Source organism: Triticum urartu, chromosome 2A (assembly GCF_056163025.1).
Source record: "Triticum urartu cultivar PI428250 chromosome 2A, HENAU_Tu73, whole genome shotgun sequence".
NCBI classification, from domain to species: Eukaryota; Viridiplantae; Streptophyta; class Magnoliopsida; order Poales; family Poaceae; genus Triticum; species Triticum urartu.
The window spans coordinates 652,407,184-652,426,440 of NC_141874.1; the positions used below are offsets into that span (position 1 = coordinate 652,407,184).

Here is a 19,257-nt window from a genome sequence, read left to right on the forward strand (position 1 = left end):
TATAGAAAGCAAGCATTTTTTGAATTTGTGAACAAAATTTGAAAACAGAAACATTTTTTGCATCTCAGAACCATTTTTGAAACTCTTAATAAAGGTTGGAAAAGACAAACATATTTTGAAAGTCATGAATATCTTTTTAGAATTTGTGAACGAAAATTGAGAACGGTGGTGCACGTAGAAAACTGTTTGGCGAAAGGAATACAGGCAAACTCGGATACGATTGTATGGTGCAAGGAAAAGCCTGTTTGGCGCGTGGTGCACGTACCGGCTCAGTTGGGTCTCATGTCGGAAACGGGAAAGGAAAGGAACCATCGCCATATATACCCGGGAAAGCCCCCGATCTGCTCCCAATCTCAATCTCACGAGGTTTTAGTCAGCTACTAGTGCGTAGCGACACGAAAGCAGCCCCCGCCGGCTCGATTCCCTCAACAAACAAACAGGGAAAACAAAAGCAGCGGCCGGCTCGATGGCAGAAGAGGATTGGATTCCAGTCGGGATGGAACAGGAGTACTTCCCGTTCCAGCCGCAGACAGAAGAGGAACTTCTAAACGAGATGCAACCGGATGAGTTCCCGTTCCAGCCGCGGGCAGCAGAGGATTTTTTGATCGAGCTGCAACAAGTGTTCGAGCAGCGGGCAGAAGAGGATTTTCCAATCGTGAAGCAACAGGACGAGCGCCCATTCGAGTTCGAGCTCATGCCGATGGAGGAGCTGCCGGAGCTGCTGCCGCAGGACCAGTTGGATTCTTACCTGGAGCACATGATAGAGGGGCTACCCCAGGATGTTATCGACAGTTTGCAGCAGGAATTCCCAGCGCTCTTCGGCCAGGCCACGGTGGAAATTCCCCAGTGTCAGCGGGCGGATCCCGCGGAGGAGCCATGCCCGCCGCTAATCTAGGGTTCTTGTAATTTGTTAACTAGGGTTATTGTATTGTATTTAACACGACAGTTGGCTCGCTAGTCTTGTGAGAAATCGATTTTTTTTATAACGATCGATTTGTTTAGTTGCTTCTATAGCTCGCGTGTGCTCTGTGCTGGGATTGATTGTCTTTGCGTGTTTGACAAGTTTCTTTGTATCTCACCATCGGATCCATGGCAAGTAATGTACTGTCTGCTTTGTACTTACTGACAAATTGATTAGGCACGGCGTGTTGAAATCTTCGTCCTTCTTATCCTTCTTATTCGGTGTAACTCACTCTCTCCTAAGAGCTACAGCCGGGCGTATCCTCTGATTTTCGATGAGGATGGTGTGGACGCATTCATGGCACGTGGTGTCGCTCCTGAGCGCCGCCGAAGGGCCCAAGTCTGACTATTTAAGCCGGGCGGCAACCCCCAATCCTAGCCGCATCCCATTTCCCTCCCCTTCGCGTCCCCACACACCCATCCTCTCGTAGTTCGTCGTTCGCAGCTCTGGCCTGACAGCGGATAACCACCTACGTTGTACTCACTCTGGAGCCCCGGCTGCAGATGGGCACAGCGTGCCGCTTGGATTGCAGCCACTTCCTCGGGAGTCTCCAGAGGAGGAGCAGGCGTCGAACACAACGATGGAGGAGGAGGAGGAGAAAGGGGCGGAGCCAACGCTTCCGGTTGCCCATGTCGGATTTGGAAGAGCTTACCCAAGCAAAGGTGTTAGGAATGATCTTGACATGCAGGTGGGGGCTAGCCGGGACGCGCGTCTATGCGTGCGGTCAGCTGGCACAGCGTCGATGTGCTGGCCGAGTCTCCAGGCAAGCATTTTGGGCAGCGGACGTGCAACCGTGTGTGGCTCTAGGCGGAGCCACTGTCCACCGCGGCCGCGACATGAGAGCGCAGCTATGACATGCCGTGCGCATTTCGGTGGTTCCGCTGGTTTTGCTGCCGTGCCGCATGTGGCGTATCCAAGGTTGCATGGTCCAGTTCATTTCAAAATAAAAATAAAAATCCTGCATGGTTCGCGGATGATCACATAACATTCAACAAGACGGTTCAACGGAGGGAGTAGTAAACTGCTAATCTGGCTACCAAAATGCATAAAAAAATCAACATGGATGTAGAATGCAGCAATCAACAACCAAAAAAAAAGTGGGGATATCGGCACTTTCAGCACAAATTCATCCTGAAAGCTACATCGAGTTTAATTTCTCCGAGACTCCAAAAACGCTATACAACAAACATCATCGTTTCCTAGCACTCCAAATGTGAAGTGGCGAACAAGAGTGCATCACTTGGCACCTTTCCTTAATAGAGCTACTGTACTATTCTGGAGGAAGCTGTACACACTGTACCGTCCGAAATGTTCAGAGAGACGAAGGTAAACTGCTAATCGTTGCCAAGCCATCACTCTACAGTAAAACTGCGGACGCATTGACGCTACTGTCCCAGGTGAAGAGGGTAGCTTTCTTGTCTGATCCTATACTTGCCTCCTATTCAGCATCAAGATATGGAAGCCTCGGTCAGCCATGCCCTGGAACCAAGTGATAGAGGTCAGAGACCGTAAGCAAAATAATCAAGTCATAGGATCAGGAGGTGGTGCACAGAAGATGAGCACTGATACATTATCATATACTAACACTAATTTCCTCAAAACCCAATATCATACAGCACAATGGCCGCTAGAGCATATACTACACGTGAGAACACATGTGAAGATAACTCAAAGAAGATTCTATTTCAGAAACAGCTCGGCATTTAAGATTGCCCAGTGCACCAGCATATATATATCATGGTAGAATGAGTAGATTTTACATGATGATAGAATAAGCTTCTGCAAGTTCATATTTCTCATGGTTGAGTATGGAACAGAACAGAACAAAAGTGCTTTTAGCCATCATGAACAGTTCATATTTTTCTACATCATGAAACCAGCTACAGGAACAGAACATAAGTGTTTTTAGCCTGTCGGTAGCTTCTGAATCAGTATAAATCTATCTTTAACTGTCAGCAAACTTTAAACCACTACAGGCAGCAGCATGCCACTGGCAGCGCATGATTTGAACCCGAACACAAGACAAAGGTATCAAACGGGATGATTGAACACGGACCACAGACTGATAAACCAACTAATTCAAAGACAGATATGGTGATCAGCCCTATAAACTGCGTATTTAACCAATTGAATAGATTAATACAATACTTATGTTCATTTATCCTTATGTAGCATAATTTAAATACATGAATTAGTACACGGTATTATGCAATCACATTATAACTCTCATGTATTTTCCCATTAAGCATTTGAAATATCACATGCTACCGGCACAGCAAACTGACAAACACAATACATCAGACAAGCAAGTCAAACTGCTATTTCCTCAATTCCAATAATTTGTCATGTGAGCACTGTGGCGAATGTACATATAAAGAGAAAAGGCATAGTTCCATTTTGCAACGGCAGAACAAACGTTACGGGTACTGCTAAATAGGAGTGCAATTCTCACCTGGTGTACCCAACTCGGAAAATCACGATGTTGATGAGGTCCTCTCTACGGAGCAGGTCAGAGAACAGATAAAATCAAGAATTGTCATTGAGTGGGGTCTGGGACTAAGGTTGCCTTACAGTCAGCTCAGCTCGAAGATATAACATGTCATCAAGTAAAAATTGACTTGCTTCAGAAAAGACCTGACCCCAGGACATGTTAAAGAGATCTCGGGATCCTAGTTGATTACTTTCGCTGGTGAATGTCTTGATATGTCTGAAGTTAGACACAAAGTCACCAACAGCTTTTGTTCTCGCTGCAAATTTGAACTCTATGGTTATTGGCACTGATACTCCTTTTTCGACTGCCAAATACAGTCCGAAACAGTGAATCCCCAGTTGAGCATTAACAGTGCGCTGTACAATGAGGAAAAAGGAGTGCCCTGCAAAGTCGAATGCTTGTGACCTGATACTTCTGGATGGAGAGAGATTGCTGCACTCCTCAGATTTGAGATCCATATAAGCAATACATCGGTTATGGGGACGCTCCAATTCAATGGTCTTCACTGGTTTGTGCTTGTATGTCCGCTCCAAAAAACTGCAATGGATATCTGATATGGCAGGAAGGACTCTGTGTGGTGAACTGTACTTGTACAGAAGAGCTGAAGCCACAATATATGCAGAATGACGAGCGTCCAAATGCGAACAAGACAAAAGCCATCGCAATTTTCCACAACTCATCTGATTGAAACGCACCATTGGAAGCAAATGGTTGATCAAGATCCTACGCCTTTCTACTGTTTCTGGGTAATTGGCAAGAGCCCACTTGAGCAGAAAAGCCAAGACCAAGTCCTCTGAAAAAACCTTCAAGTTGTTGCTTGAGAATATAGCTTTAATTCCTGATAGTGGCATTTCCAGAAACTCAGTTTCAGACCTGAAACAGGATCAAATTAAACATCCAGTTCATATATCAAGACAGCAATGCCAAATTTATCAAAAATGTGATAACTCACATTGACAGGTTTTTGTACTTGTCAGCCAGAAATTCCTGGGCTGCTGCTTTCACAGGCTGAAGGACATCTGACATTGGGACTGAGCACTCATATTCAAGATACACAAAAGCTAATTCTTTTGTCATGGGTAGACTAATCAACAGCTGGGTACAATAGCTCATGCAATCGACAACCTCAAATCTATCAGCAACACACATAACTTTGAGAACCAGGACAGGATCGCTTGTCTTAATTGTTCCACTGTAAATGAAGTGCAAAAGCTCTGGGAAGGCTTCATCCTCTATCCAAGTAAAGTGAAAACATAAGTACTATGAATTAACAATAGTTCAGTTCAGAAATGCAACAAAAGGCACAGCTAACTGTGTTAGAATTAATCCTTTTATGTGCACACTAGTATGGCCATGAAAAGGGAAGCATGCTAATTATATAACTTGCCGCCAAAAACCCAAATCGTTCAACTTGGGCAACTGCATCCATTAATTTAGCTAGCGTCCATAAAGATACACTGCATAAATGTCTCGACAGGCTTGCAGTAGTAATTAGACAAAATGCATAAGAAGGAATACATCCAAGCGCAGACAGAACACTTCACCTTAGTTTACTATACTGTAGAATCTAACCAAGTTGCTAGCAGTTCATACTTCACTTCACAACATTCAGACATCACTGTCATCACAAATTCACATGAAATTAATGAGGGCCCTTTCCTCTAATTTCTTCCTAAACTTTGGCACTTATCTCCTAATCACCTAGCCTGACCTGATACAACTTTGACATAAGTAAAAATATGGAGGGCCAATTCCTTTATTTCTTCCTGAAATTTGGCATTTTACAACCTCATCACCTAGGTTCTGATCTACTCCTTCCGATCCGAATTAATTGACGCAACCTCTATACAACATTATAGAGGTTGTAAAGAGGCTGCGTCAATTAATTTGGATCGGAGGGAGTAATAAAATTTACCATAAGGAATACATTGACAGTTCAGAATTTATAGCAATGAATTACGAGTAGTTTTGGCATTTGAGTTTCAGTTGAAACGCCTTGAAATATCTGAAGTAATACTTCACAAAAGGCTTTCTACAGTAAAATTAAGTAGCTGTAACGGTACCATATCAACTATTTATTGCTGCAATATAGAACAGACCTGTAGCAAAATATGACCGTCGCAGCACTGATTTCATAGACATGATCAAGCATCATCTATAAACAAACTATGCCAAGTCATGTACTTTTCAACAGGCCTATAGCTAAATATGACTGTAATAGCACCGCTATCATAGACTCGATCAAGCACCATTTACAAACAAACCCTGTTGAGTAATGCACTTTTAATCACTACACAATTTTTTTTAAATTTAGTGCGGCAGTGAATTCATTTTTACGCTTTCTGATACCATATGATGCTTGCATGATGAGGGGAAAAGGATTTCTTCCAAATTGGATTAAATAGGTTATGCAATCTGTCCAAGGGGGTCCAGGGGGGGGGGGGGGGGGGATGTATGCACTGAAGACATTTTTACACAAGAAAGAAAGAATGCTCAAGATGAGTTGAGTTGACACATTACCATAGTCCATAATCCTTAGTGTTATTTCCTTGAGGTTCGATTCTTGCATTCCGTTCGAGAAGAGCTAAAGAGCATAAAGTTAAGCTCAGCCTGCTGACTATAGAAGATGCATTTCAGAAGGTCTGACGATTACCTTGTAAAAGTACGGGCTTTTAGAAGCAAGTAGCAGGGAGCTGACGTGAATATGCTTTACTCTTAAAACAGGTCTGCCAGTGGAATCACCTACGAAATACCAAGATCAGAGAGATAAAAGGTCATGTTTGCTCATTAAATATTTTAGTTTACATCAGAAAGGCTAAAAGCTAAAAACCATCACTGAAGGGAGCCGTTGAATTTGCAACTGTTTATGACAAATTGATATATAACAGGACGGTTATAACAGTTTAAATCCATCACAAAAGGGAACGGTTGAACTTGCAGGTGTTTGTGACAAATTGATATATAACAGAAAGGTTAAAAGTTTAAAACCATCACTATAAGGAACGGTTGAAGTTGCAGCTGTCGTACCATGTTCACCAATGACAGCTAAATTATTTCCATCTGATTCAACCTCAGAGCTGCGAGGTGCAGATTCTGCACATGGAAATGACAAAAGAAAAGTCGCTTCGTCAGGAATCACAGTGGCTACATGGATTTAACTAAACACGTCAGATGATTACATAGATTTAATCTTTTAGGTGTCACTATGAGAACCTCTGAGACAAGATTTTTATCAAAACCGCAAACGACTACTTCCCCTAGACGTGATTCATGATTCAGAAATTAAATGCATAACCAAATGGTATGGTAAAACATTACAGTACGATGATCAACTCAAACAGGATGGCGAAACAAATATGAGTGTGCCATGGACAAATTGATATTTTATCACGAGTGATAACTTCGAACAAAAGGACCAAAACACCTAAATAGTTGCATCAGTTGAGTTGTTAAGGGGAGTTGATCACTCGCTGCTTTCCCCCATTTGAGTTTTACTAATCAAGTAATCAGAAATGGCGACAAAATTAATCATGGACACAAAATTTCTCCACGTGTCAATATACGGTCAATCTTTGGGTCTGACATGTCAATAAACTAACTCGATATAGCAGGGAAGGCCACAAGCTGGATTCTCATGTCAATCTACTGAAGGTGCCATCATTCAATACGACATCTGGTTTGCCTTTTACAACAGGAGTGTCTCTACATTCTAGTAACAATCAAGAATGGCCACAAGTAGTTACTATCAACTTCCCTCACAGAAAGAAAACACCCCCTAGTCCACGATAATGCAGAGTACATATCAAAGGGGTTCGAACCTTGGGAGTGTTTGAACATTTGGGTTGCTTGCGAACTTTTGGTATCCCAATTCCCAAACCCGAACATTTGTTTCTTTGCAAACAAAGAAGAATTGCACAGTGAAGGCGAGGGAGGAGAGGGGAGAGGGGAGCACACACTACGCACCGTCGTCTTGTCTGCGGCGCTTGCGAGGTCGCACCGACTTGGCCGAGGTACCTCCCAAGCCGAGCCCCGTCTCGAATATGCTACGCGGCGAGTCGCAGGGCGATCCTTCGCCGACGAACGGCGCCTCGCAATCCTCGGCCGCTATCTCGAGGCGCAGAACTCGATCGGAAAACGCCGCGGAATTGAGCGCAAACTCGAAACTCGACGCAACCCCTGGCGCCAGCCCCGGCGGCCTCTCCTCCCCGCCGGCCATAGCCTCCGCCAGCTCCTCCGGGCGTAAACCCTAATTTCTCGAGGCGAGGAGAGGAGCGGTGATTTCGATTTGGGGGCGAGGGGGCGGGTGTGCTGGTGGATACGGCCGTTGCGGGTTCCCGAGGAGGCGCGTCCTCTTGTTTTGGAGAAGTCCAAGTCGAGTCGGCGGCCTGTGATGGGCCGACCGCAGGCGTTCGACGGAAAATCTTATTTGACGCTAACTGCGTCAAAATGTCGAGAATTCGCACAGGCCACCCCCAACGGGCTCGAGAATTGGACCGGCCCACTCCCCCACAGCGAGGCAGCCGGTTTTGGGAATTCTTTTTTTATGTTTTTCTGTTTAAATTCTTTTTTCCGTTTTCTGTTTCTTTTCTCCTTTCTTTTCCTTTTTTCGTTTTTTTCTTTTTTCGTTTCTTTTGAAATTGTTCGGAAATTTCAAAATATGTTCGTGTATCCAAAAAGGTTCAAAATTTTATAAAATGTTTGTGTCCATAAAAATTGTTTGGATTTTTCAAAAAACATTGGGCATTTCCAAAGATGTTCTTGTTTTACAAAAAGTGTTTGGAATGTTTTTGTTCAAATTTTTCACAAGTTTTAGAGAATGTTCCTTTTCTTTCTTTTTTGTTTTTGCCTTTTTAAAATTTACTTTTATTATTTATTTTTGTTCAAAAATTTCAAATTTTGTTTAGATTTTCAAAAACTGTTCCTCTTATCAAAAATTGTTTGGACATTCCAAAAATGTGAAGGAATTTCAAAATAATTTCATGTTTTTAAAAAAATAAATACAAAAAATGTTCCTATTTTCAAAATTTCATCACAAATTTTAAATATGTTAGTAGTTCCAATTTTTTATTCGGAATTTGATGAAAACTTCCATTTTTCAATTTTTGATCATAGATTCCAAAAATGTTCGTAGATAAACTTTTTTGTTCGGAATTTCATGAAATTTTTTAATTTTTTTTCAAATATTTGTTCAAACATTCGAGAAATGTTTGTGGTTTCAAAAAAAATCATGTATTCAAAAAAATACTCTTGTTGTTGAAAATGTGTTCAGAAATTCAGAAAATGCTTGCATATTTTCAAAACATAGACTAATTTGAAATTGTTCAGAAATTAAAAAAATCCCTTTTTTATATTTGAGCACCAATTTTAGAAGTGTTTGAGTTTCAAAAAATGTTTGTATTTTCAAAAAGATATCCAAATTTTAGAACATGTTCAAAGATTGTTTGAAATATCATAGATTCAAAGATTGTTCGCATTTTCCAAAAATGTTCGTATTTTTCAAAATTTGTTCAGAAATTAAAAAATGTTCCCATTTTCAAAATTTGTTCAGGGTCGAAGCTTTTAAAAATTGTTCAGAAATTTATAAATGTTCCAATTTTCAAATTTTCTTCACAATTTACAAAATGCTTGCACTTTTCAGAACATTCTACATTTTGTTCGCGTTATTTAGAAAATGTTTAGGTTTTCAAAAATATTGCCTTTGAAAAAATTATTCCGTTTTTTCAAGAAATGTCCAAAATCGCCTTTGAAAAAAGCACTATCAGGAGATCTTCGGTTCCATGCCTCATTGGGACTTTAGCTTTTGCGAATCTTTTACACTTTTACTGTTGTCGGCAGTTTCTTTTAGAGTTGCGCTGCAAATCTAAAAACAACACCTGGTCTAGCGCAATAGCTAGCACAAGATGGTCAATACTATAGAGGTTTTTTTAGGCAACCTTGCAAAGCTTTATTACGTCATCACAATGTTTACAGGGACGAATAGAATGCCTTCATGCTGGCCTAACCAAACATGGCGGCCAACGCTCAGAGTTAAAGCATGCTTTGCTAAGTTGTGAGCATCATAATTTGAGCTCCTAGACTGATAAACTACTTTACATGAAATGAAAGAGGACACTTGCAACTCAATTTCTCTAACCACTGGCCCGTAAGCCGCAGTGCTTCTCCTGCCAATCTCACTTGCGATAACCTTGCAATCTGTAGCAACATGTGCCTTTGTGATGTTTAGATCAGCTGCTAGATCGAGGCCTTCCCATACTGCCAATGCTTCTAGAGTAGCAGGATCTTTAATATGTTTGAAGATGATGGATGATGCTCCAAGGAAATTGCCGACTTGGTCTCTGCATATCGCCGACACAGCTCCAAACCGGCTCGAACTACTTGTTGGGGAACGTAGTAATTTTAAAAAAATTCCTACGCACACGCAAGATCATGGTGATGCATAGCAACAAGAGGGGAGAGTGTTGTCTACGTACCCTCGTAGACCAAAAGCGGAAGCGTTAGCACAACGCGGTTGATATAGCCGTACGTCTTCACGATCCGACCGATCAAGTACCGAACGTACGGCACCTCCGAGTTCAGCACACGTTCAGCCCGATGATGTCCCTCGAACTCCGGTCCAGCCGAGTGTTGAGGAAGAGTTTCGTCAGCACGACGGCGTGGTGACGATGTTGATGTTCTACCGACGTAGGGCTTCGCCTAAGCACCGCTACAGTTTTATCGAGGTGGACTATGGTGGAGGGGGGCACCGCACACGGCTAAAAGATCAACTTGATCAATTGTTGTGTCTATGAGGTGCCCCCCTGCCCCGTATATAAAGGAGCAAGGGGGGTGTGGCCGGCCAGGGAGAGGGTGCGCCAGCAGGAGTCCTACTCCCACCGGGAGTAGGACTCCCCCCCTTTCCTAGTTGGAATAGGATTCGGGAGAAGGAAAAGAGAGAGGGAAAGAAGGAAAGAGGGGGCCAGCCCCCTTGCCCTAAACCAATTCGGTTTGGGCCTTGGGGGCGTGCCCCACACTCCCCTTGCTTCCCTCTATTTCCACTAAGGCCCATGTAGGCCCATTAAGCCCCCGGGGGGTCTGGTAACCTCCTGGTACTCCGGTACCTGGAACACTTCCTACATCCAAACATAGGCTTCCAATATATCAATCTTCATGTCTCGACCATTTCGAAACTCCTCGTCATGTCCTTGATCACATCCGGGACTCCGAACAACCTTCGGTACATCAAAATATATAAACTCATAATATAACTGTCATTGAAACCTTAAGCGTGCGGACCCTACGGGTTCGAGAACAATGTAGACATGACCGAGACACGTCTCCAGTCAATAACCAATAGCGGAACCTGGATGCTCATATTGGCTCCCACATATTCTACGAAGATCTTTATCGGTCAGACCGCATAACAACATACGTTGTTCCCTTTGTCATCGGTATGTTACTTGCCCGAGATTCGATCGTCGGTATCTCAATACCTAGTTCAATCTCGTTACCGGCAAGTCTCTTTACTCGTTCCGTAATACATTATCCCGCAACTAACTCATTAGTTGCAATGCTTGCAAGGCTTAAGTGATGTGCATTACCGAGAGGGCCCAGAGATACCTCTCCGATAATCGGAGTGACAAATCCTAATCTCGAAATATGCCAACCCAACAAGTACCTTTGGAGACACCTGTAGAGCACCTTTATAATCACCCAGTTACGTTGTGACGTTTGGTAGCACACAAAGTGTTCCTCCGGTAAACAGGAGTTGCATAATATCATAGTCATAGGAACATGTATAAGTCATGAAGAAAGCAATAGGAGAATACTAAACGATCGTGTGCTAAGCTAACGGAATGGGTCAAGTCAATCACATCATTCTCTAATGATGTGACCTTGTTAATCAAATGACAGCTCATGTCTATGGCTAGGAAACTTAACCATCTTTGATTCAACGAGCTAGCTAGTCAAGTAGAGGCATACTAGTGACATACTGTTTGTCTATGTATTCACACATGTATTATGTTTCCGGTTAATACAATTCTAGCATTAATAATAAACATTTATCATGATATAAGGAAATAAATAATAACTTTATTATTGCCTCTAGGGCATATTTCCTTCAGTCTCCCACTGTAACGCCCTCGATGCGGCTATATCTCCCACGTGTCGAAGCACGACTTAGAGGCATAACCGCATTGAAAGTAATGTCGCAAGTGAGGTAATCTTCGCAAACAACCCGTGTACATAAATAAAGGGGAAAGATACATAGTTGGCTTACACTCGTCACGTCACACAAATACATAAATAAGTCATTACATTCATCCAATACACTCAAGGTCCGACTATGGGACCAAAATAAAGATCAACCCCCAAATGCGACAAAGTCCCCGATCGCCCCAACTGGGCACCACTACTGATCATCTGGGAAAGACACGTAGTAACGACGAGAGTCTTCATCGAACTCCCACTTGAGCTCGGTCATATCATCTGGAGCGGTATCATCGGTCCCTGCATCTGGTTTTGGAAGTAAACTGTGAGTCACGGGGACTCAGCAATCTCACACCCTCGCGATCAAGACTATTTAAGCTTATAGGTAAGGTAAGGTATGATGTGGAGCTACAGCAAGCGACTAGCATATATGGTGGCTAACATATTCGCAAAAGAGAGCGAGAAGAGGAGGCAAAAGCACGGTCGAACAACTATGATCAAGAAGTGATCCTAGAACAACCTACGTCAAACATTACTCCAACACCGTGTTCACTTCCCGGACTCCGCCGAGAAGAGACCATCACGGTTACACACGCGGTTGGTGCATTTTAATTAAGTTAAGTTTCAGGTTATCTACAACTGGACATTAACAAATTCCCATCTGCCCATAACCGCGGCCACGACTTTCGAAAGTTCAAATCCCTGCAGGGGAGTTCCGACTTAGCCCATCACAAGCTCTCACGGTCAATGAAGGATATTCCTTCTCCCAAGACAAACTGATCAGACTCGACATCCCGGTTACAAGACATCCTCGACAATGGTAGAACAAGTCCAGCAACACCGCCCGAATGTGCCGACAAATCCCGATAGGAGCTGCACATATCTCGTTCTCAGGGCACACTCAGATTGTCCAAACTTCCGGTAGGCCAGCCCAGAGTTGCCCTTGGTGGCCACCGGCGGCTGACAAGGTGGACCAACACTCAGAGGAGCACTGGACCGGGGGGGTTTAATAAAGATGACCCTTGGGCTCCGGAAACCCAAGGGAAAAAGAGGCTAGGTGGCAAATGGTAAAACCAAGGTTAGGCATTGCTGGAGGAGTTTTATTCAAGGCGAACTGTCAAGGGGTTCCCATTATAACCCAACCGTGTAAGGAACGCAAAATCCAGGAACATAACACCGATATGACGGAAACTAGGGCGGCAAGAGTGGAACAAAACACCAGGCATAAGGCCGAGCCTTCCACCCTTTACCAAGTATATAGGTGCATTAAGATAAACAAGATAATATTATGATATCCCAACAATAAACAAGTTCCAACAAGGAACGATCTCCAATCTTCACCTGCAACTAGCAATGCTATAAGAGGGGCTGAGCAAAGCGGTAACATAGACAAACAACGGTTTGCTAGGACATGGTGGGTTAGAGGTTTGACATGGCAATATGGGAGGCATGATAAGCAAGTGGTAGGTATCGTAGCATAGGCATAGCAAAAGAGCGAGCATCTAGCAAGCAAAGATAGAAGTGATTTCGAGGGTATGGTCATCTTGCCTGCAAAGTTCTCAGAGTTGCCTTGATCCTCGTAGGCGTACTCAACGGGCTCCTCGTTCACATACTCGTCTCCTGGCTCTACCCAAACAAGAACAACAAGCAAAAGGAAACACAATCAACCACGTGCAATGCTCAAGCAACATGATGCAAACATGGTATGATATGCGGGATGCGATATGTGATGCATATGCATGATTTGCAAAGGAATTATTGAACCTTGCCTCAAATTGGAAATCCAAGAGTGCCACTGGAAAGAGGAGTTGATTTTGGTCGAAATCGATATAAAGATCACCGGAATCGGATGCACGGTTTGGAAATGGCAAGCAAAACAAATATGGCACCAGTCTGCGATTAACAGCAAGTAGCCTTCTAAATGCATCAAGAACAACATGCTACAGCACTCCAACATGACAACAAAATACATTGCAGGGATCCACTAATAATGCTTGACAAAAGATGAACACTGAGCTATGGCTAAATCACTCATTAACAGGTTCAAACAAGCATGGCAAAAGTGCAAAACATAACAGGTTTCAGACTTAGTGAAATTAACAGCATGTCAGGAATTTATCATCAGGAAGCAATGTTTAGAGCACGATAACTACATGCTACAGGAACATATCATGGAAAAACAAGGCATGGTATGAAGATACTCTAATCATATAACAAAAGTTCCTTAGTGACCATAAGCCAAAAGGGATCAGAAAATACAATTGCAAGCATGGGAACATAGCAAAAACATAAACAGATTCAGACTTAGTGAAAAACTAGAGCATGCAAAACAGATTAACAAGTAGGCATGTTTACGAGCTCGATGCACTCACTACGAGGCATTGCATGACAAACTAAGCATACACCCAGCAAATAGACATGGCATAGAAGCTAGACATGGCAAGAACAACAACATAGCATGCACGGATCAACAACAACAAGCTCGGCAAAATTGCTAAACATGTTAACAATCTGCCAGGAACATTTTATAGCAAAAGTAGAGCTCGATTGACTCAAGCTAGGGTGCTCCATAATTGCAAACAAAGACATGGATGGATAGAGCACAACATTATCTACAAAACATCCTTACTGATCATCCTCAAAAGAGGCACGGATCACTAGGAAACAACATGAACATATGGCATAAAAATTACAGCAGGACAAGGACTTAGTGAAATTCTAGTTCCTGAAATCAGCATCATTGAGTAAGCTACTTTGCATGCTTGTGCTAGTCACCACAAAGATCACAAAAATGCATGGCATACACCCCTGTAAAGATGGCATGGCATTCTTCAAAACACATGTAGAGCTCAGGATCATAGCATGCACACATTAATCATGGCAAAAATGACAAAAGTGCATTTGCTGAAACATATCTGAAATAATCATCACATAGCCCTCTTCCAATAGCATTTCAGGCATCAAGATGAGCTCAAATGAAAACATGAAATGAGATGAAATGATGTACTCGTCGAGACGAACATTTTGATATGCTACACGCACGAATCGGAGCTACGATGAGGAAGTTATGGCATGTCAAAGTATGCAAAATACTAGGGCAACGAGGGAAAAAGTCAACCGATGTATGTTTCAGATCTAGGGTTCCTCCGTGGGCACGCAATCCAAGGAGCTCCGGCGAGGTCGCAGCGGCTCCGGGAAGGAAGAAGAGGCGGTGGGGAGGCCGGATCCGGACCGGGACGGCGCGGCGGCGAGGAGGGGACCCCGGACGGCGGCGACCTCGGGCGGGGGCGGTGGAGGCGGCGAGCTCCGGCGCCTCGGTAGCTGCCGGCGAGAGGGCGCGCGGCGGCCGGAGATGAAGCAGGCGGCGGCGCGAGGCGAACTGCGGCGGAGCGGGCGGCGGAGGGAGGCGCGGGCGGCGGAGGCCCGGTCGCGGGCCGGGAGGGCCGACCGTTGGCCGGGCGGGCCACGGCGGCGGAGGGACAGGTGACGAGTTTCTACTGGCTCAGGGCGGCGGCGCGAATCGTCCGGCGGGTGGCGGACATGTTCGGCGGCGGGGGGGGGGGGGGGTAGTTTGCTAGGGTTAGGGGGAGAGGAGACCCGGGATTTTCGGGGAAGAGTCTATATGTAGAGGTAGAGGGAGCTAGGAAGCTCCAAATGAGGTATGGTTTGCAGCCACGCGATCGTGATCGAACGCTCTAGATGATGGAGGAGGTTTAGGTGGGTTTTGTGGCACTTTGGAGGGGTGTTGGGCTGCAACACACACGAGGCCTTTTCGATCCCTCGGTTAACCGTTGGAGTATCAAACGAAGTCCAAATGGCACAAAACTTGACATGCGGTCTACCGGTAGTAAACCAAGGCCGCATGACAAGTCTCGGTCCAATCCGAAAATGTTTAACACCCACACATGAAAAGAGGTAAAAAGGACCACCGGAGGACATAGGAGCGCCGGAATGCAAAACGGACAACGGGGAAAAAGCTCGGATGCAAGAGACGAACACGTATGCAAATGCAATGCACATGATGACATGATATGAGATGCATGACAAAGACCAAACACACGGAGACAAAAACCCAACAACGAGGAAATAACATAACTTAGTGCCGGAAACGGCAAGAGTTGGAGTACAAATAAGGTAAATTACATCCGGGGTGTTACACCCACTTGCACTAGAGTCAATAATCTAGTTCACATCGCCATGTGATTTAACATCAATAGTTCACATTACCATGTGATTAACACCCATAGTTCACATCGTCATGTGACCAACACCCAAAGGGTTTACTAGAGTCAATAATCTAGTTCACATCGCTATGTGATTAATACCCAAAGAGTACTAAGGTGTGATCATGTTTTGCTTGTGAGGGAAGTTTAGTCAACGGGTCTGCCACATTCAGATCCGTATGTATTTTGCAAATTTCTATGTCAACAATTCTCTGCACGAAGCTACTCTAGGTAATTTCTCCCACTTTCAATATGTATCCAGATTGAGACTTTGAGTCATCTGGATCAGTGTCAAAACTTGCATCGACGTAACCCTTTACGACGAACCTTTTGTCACCTCCACAATCGAGAAACATATCCTTATTCCACTAAGGATAATTTTAACCAATGTCCAGTGATCTACTCCTAGATCACTATTGTACTCCCTTGCCAAACTCAGGGCAGGGTATACAATAGGTCTGGTACACAGCATGGCATACTTTATAGAACCTATGGCTGAGGCATAGGGAATGACTTTCATTCTCTCTCTATCTTCTGCCGTGGTCGGGTTTTGAGTCTTACTCAACTTCACACCTTGTAACACAGGAAAGAACTCCTTTGACTGTTCCATTTTGAACTACTTCAAAATCTTGTCAAGGTATGTACTCATTGAAAAACTTATCAAGCGTCTTGATCTATCTCTATAGATCTTGATGCTCAATATGTAAGCAGCTTCACCGAGGTCTTTCTTTGAAAAACTCCTTTCAAACAATCCTTTATGTTTTGCAGAATAATTCTACATTATCTCCGATCAACAATATGTCATTCACATATACTTATCAGAAATGTTGTAGTGCTCCCACTCACTTTCTTGTAAATACAGGCTTCACCGCAAGTCTGTATAAAACTATATGCTTTGATCAACTTATCAAAGCGTATATTCCAACTCCGAGATGCTTGCACCAGTCCATAGATGGATCGCTGGAGCTTGCATATTTTGTTAGTACCTTTAGGATTGACAAAACCTTCTGGTTGCATCATATACAACTCTTCTTTAATAAATCCATTAAGGAATGCAGTTTTGTTTATCCATTTGCCAAATTTCATAAAATGCGGTAATTGCTAACATGATTCGGATAGACTTAGCATAGATACGAGTGAGAAATTCTCATCGTAGTCAACACCTTGAACTTGTCGAAAACCTTTTTGTGACAATTCTAGCTTTGTAGATAGTAACACTACTATCAGCGTCCGTCTTCCTCTTGAAGATCCATTTAATCTCAATGGCTCACCGATCAATGGGCAACTCAATCAAAGTCCATACTTTGTTCTCATACATGGATCTCATCTCAGATTTCATGGCCTCAAGCCATTTCGCAGAATCTGGGCTCATCATCGCTTCCTCATAGTTCGTAGGCTCGTCATGGTCAAGTAACATGACCTCCAGAATAGGATTACCATACCACTCTGGTGCGGATCTCACTCTGGTTTACCTGCGAGGTTCGGTAGTAACTTGATCTGAAGTTACATGATCATCATCATTAGCTTCCTCACTAATTGGTGTAGTAGTCACAGGAACAGATTTCTGTGATGAACTACTTTCCAATAAGGGAGCAGGTACAGTTACCTCATCAAGTTCTACTTTCCTCCCACTCACTTCTTTCGAGAGAAACTCCTTCTCTAGAAAGGATCCATTCTCAGCAATGAATATCTTGCCTTCGGATCTGTGATAGAAGGTGTACCCAACATTTTCTTTTGGGTATCCTATGAAGATGCACTTCTCCGATTTGGGTTTGAGCTTCTCAGGTTGAAACTTTTTCACATAAGCATTGCAACCTCAAACTTTAAGTAACGACATCTTAGGTTTCTTGCCAAACCATAGTTCATACGGTGTCGTCTCAACGGATTTAGATGGTGCCCTATTTAATGTGAATGTAGCTGTCTCTAATGCATAACCCCAAAACGATAGTGGTAAATCGGTAAGAGACATCATAGATCGCACCATATCTAATAAAGTACGGTTACGATGTTCGGACACACCATTACACTGTGGTGTTCCAGGTGGCGTGAGTAGTGAAACTATTTCACATTGTTTTAACTGAAGGCCAAACTCGTAACTCAAATATTTTACTTCTGCAATCATATCGTAGAAACTTTTATTTTTGTTACGATGATTCTCCACTTCACTCTGAAATTCTTTGAACTTTTCAAATGTTTCAGACTTGTGTTTCATCAAGTAGATATACTCATATTTGCTCAAATCATCTGTGAAGATCAGAAAATAATGATACCTGTCGCGAGCCTCAATATTCATTGGACCACATACATCAGTATGTATGATTTCCAACAAATATGTTGCTCACTCCATTGTTCCGGAGAACAGAGTCTTAGTCATCTTGCCCATGAGGCATGGTTCGCAAGCATCAACTGATTCATAATCAAGTGATTCCAAAAGCCCATCAGCATGGATTTTCTTCATGCGCTTTACACCAATATGACCTAAATGGCAGTGCCACGAATAAGTTGCACTATCATTATTAACTTTGCATCTTTTGGCTTCAATATTATAAAAATGTGTATCACCACGATCGCGATCCAACAAACCATTTTCATTGGGTGTATGACCATAGAAGGTTTTATTCATGTAAACAGAACAACAATTATTCTCTAACTTGCACGAATAACCGTATTGCAATAAACATGATCCAATCATATTCATGCTCAACGCAAACACTAAATAACATTTATTTTAGGTTTAACACTAATCCCGAAAGTATAGGGAGTGTGCGATGATGATCATATCAATCTTGGAACCATTTCCAATACACATCGTCACTTCACCCTTAACTAGTCTCTGTTCATTCTGCAACTCCCGTTTCGAGTTACTATTCTTAGCAACTGAACTAGTATCAAATACTAAGGGGTTGCTATAAACATTAGTAAAGTACACATCAATAACATGTATATCAAATATACCTATGTTCACTTTGCCATCCTTCTTATCCGCCAATTACTTGGGGTAGTTCCGCTTCCAATGACCAGTCCCGTTGCAGTAGAAGCACTCAGTTTCATGCTTAGGTCCAGACTTGGGTTTTTTCAGTTGAGCAGCAACTTGTTTGCCGTTCTCCTTGAAGTTCCCCTTTCTTCCCTTTGTCCCTTTACTTGAAACTAGTGGTTTTGTTTACCATCAACACTTGATGCTTTTCTTGATTTCTACCTTCATCGATTTCAGCATCATGAAGAGGTTGGGAATCGTTTCCGTTATCCCTTGCATATTATAGTTCATCACGAAGTTCTACTAACTTGGTGATGGTGACTAGAGAATTCTGTCAATCACTATTTTATCTGGAAGATTAACTCCCACTTGATTCAAGCGATTGTAGTACCCAGACAATCTGAGCACATGCTCACTGCTT

The 19,257-nt window shown here is 43.1% G+C and overlaps 2 protein-coding genes across 2 annotated transcripts; one reads left to right on the top strand and one right to left on the bottom strand.

Moving 5' to 3' along the window:
- The first annotated feature begins 372 nt into the window (after positions 1-372).
- Positions 373-1,021, top strand: LOC147986428 (uncharacterized). Its single transcript, XM_087540046.1, has one exon. The coding sequence runs from the start codon at positions 467-469 to the stop codon at positions 893-895; it is 429 nt and encodes a 142-aa protein (XP_087396172.1). The 5' UTR covers positions 373-466; the 3' UTR covers positions 896-1,021.
- A 994-nt stretch (positions 1,022-2,015) lies between these two features.
- Positions 2,016-7,792, bottom strand: LOC125531367 (BTB/POZ domain-containing protein POB1). The gene is made up of 7 exons (XM_048695781.2): positions 7,416-7,792; positions 6,480-6,545; positions 6,106-6,194; positions 5,973-6,036; positions 4,405-4,684; positions 3,414-4,325; positions 2,016-2,440 (listed from the first exon to the last, which is right to left on the bottom strand). Exons 1-6 carry the CDS (start codon positions 7,666-7,668, stop codon positions 3,518-3,520), a joined length of 1,560 nt encoding a protein of 519 aa, XP_048551738.1. The 5' UTR covers positions 7,669-7,792; the 3' UTR covers positions 2,016-2,440; positions 3,414-3,517.
- Between the last annotated feature and the right edge of the window lie 11,465 nt (positions 7,793-19,257).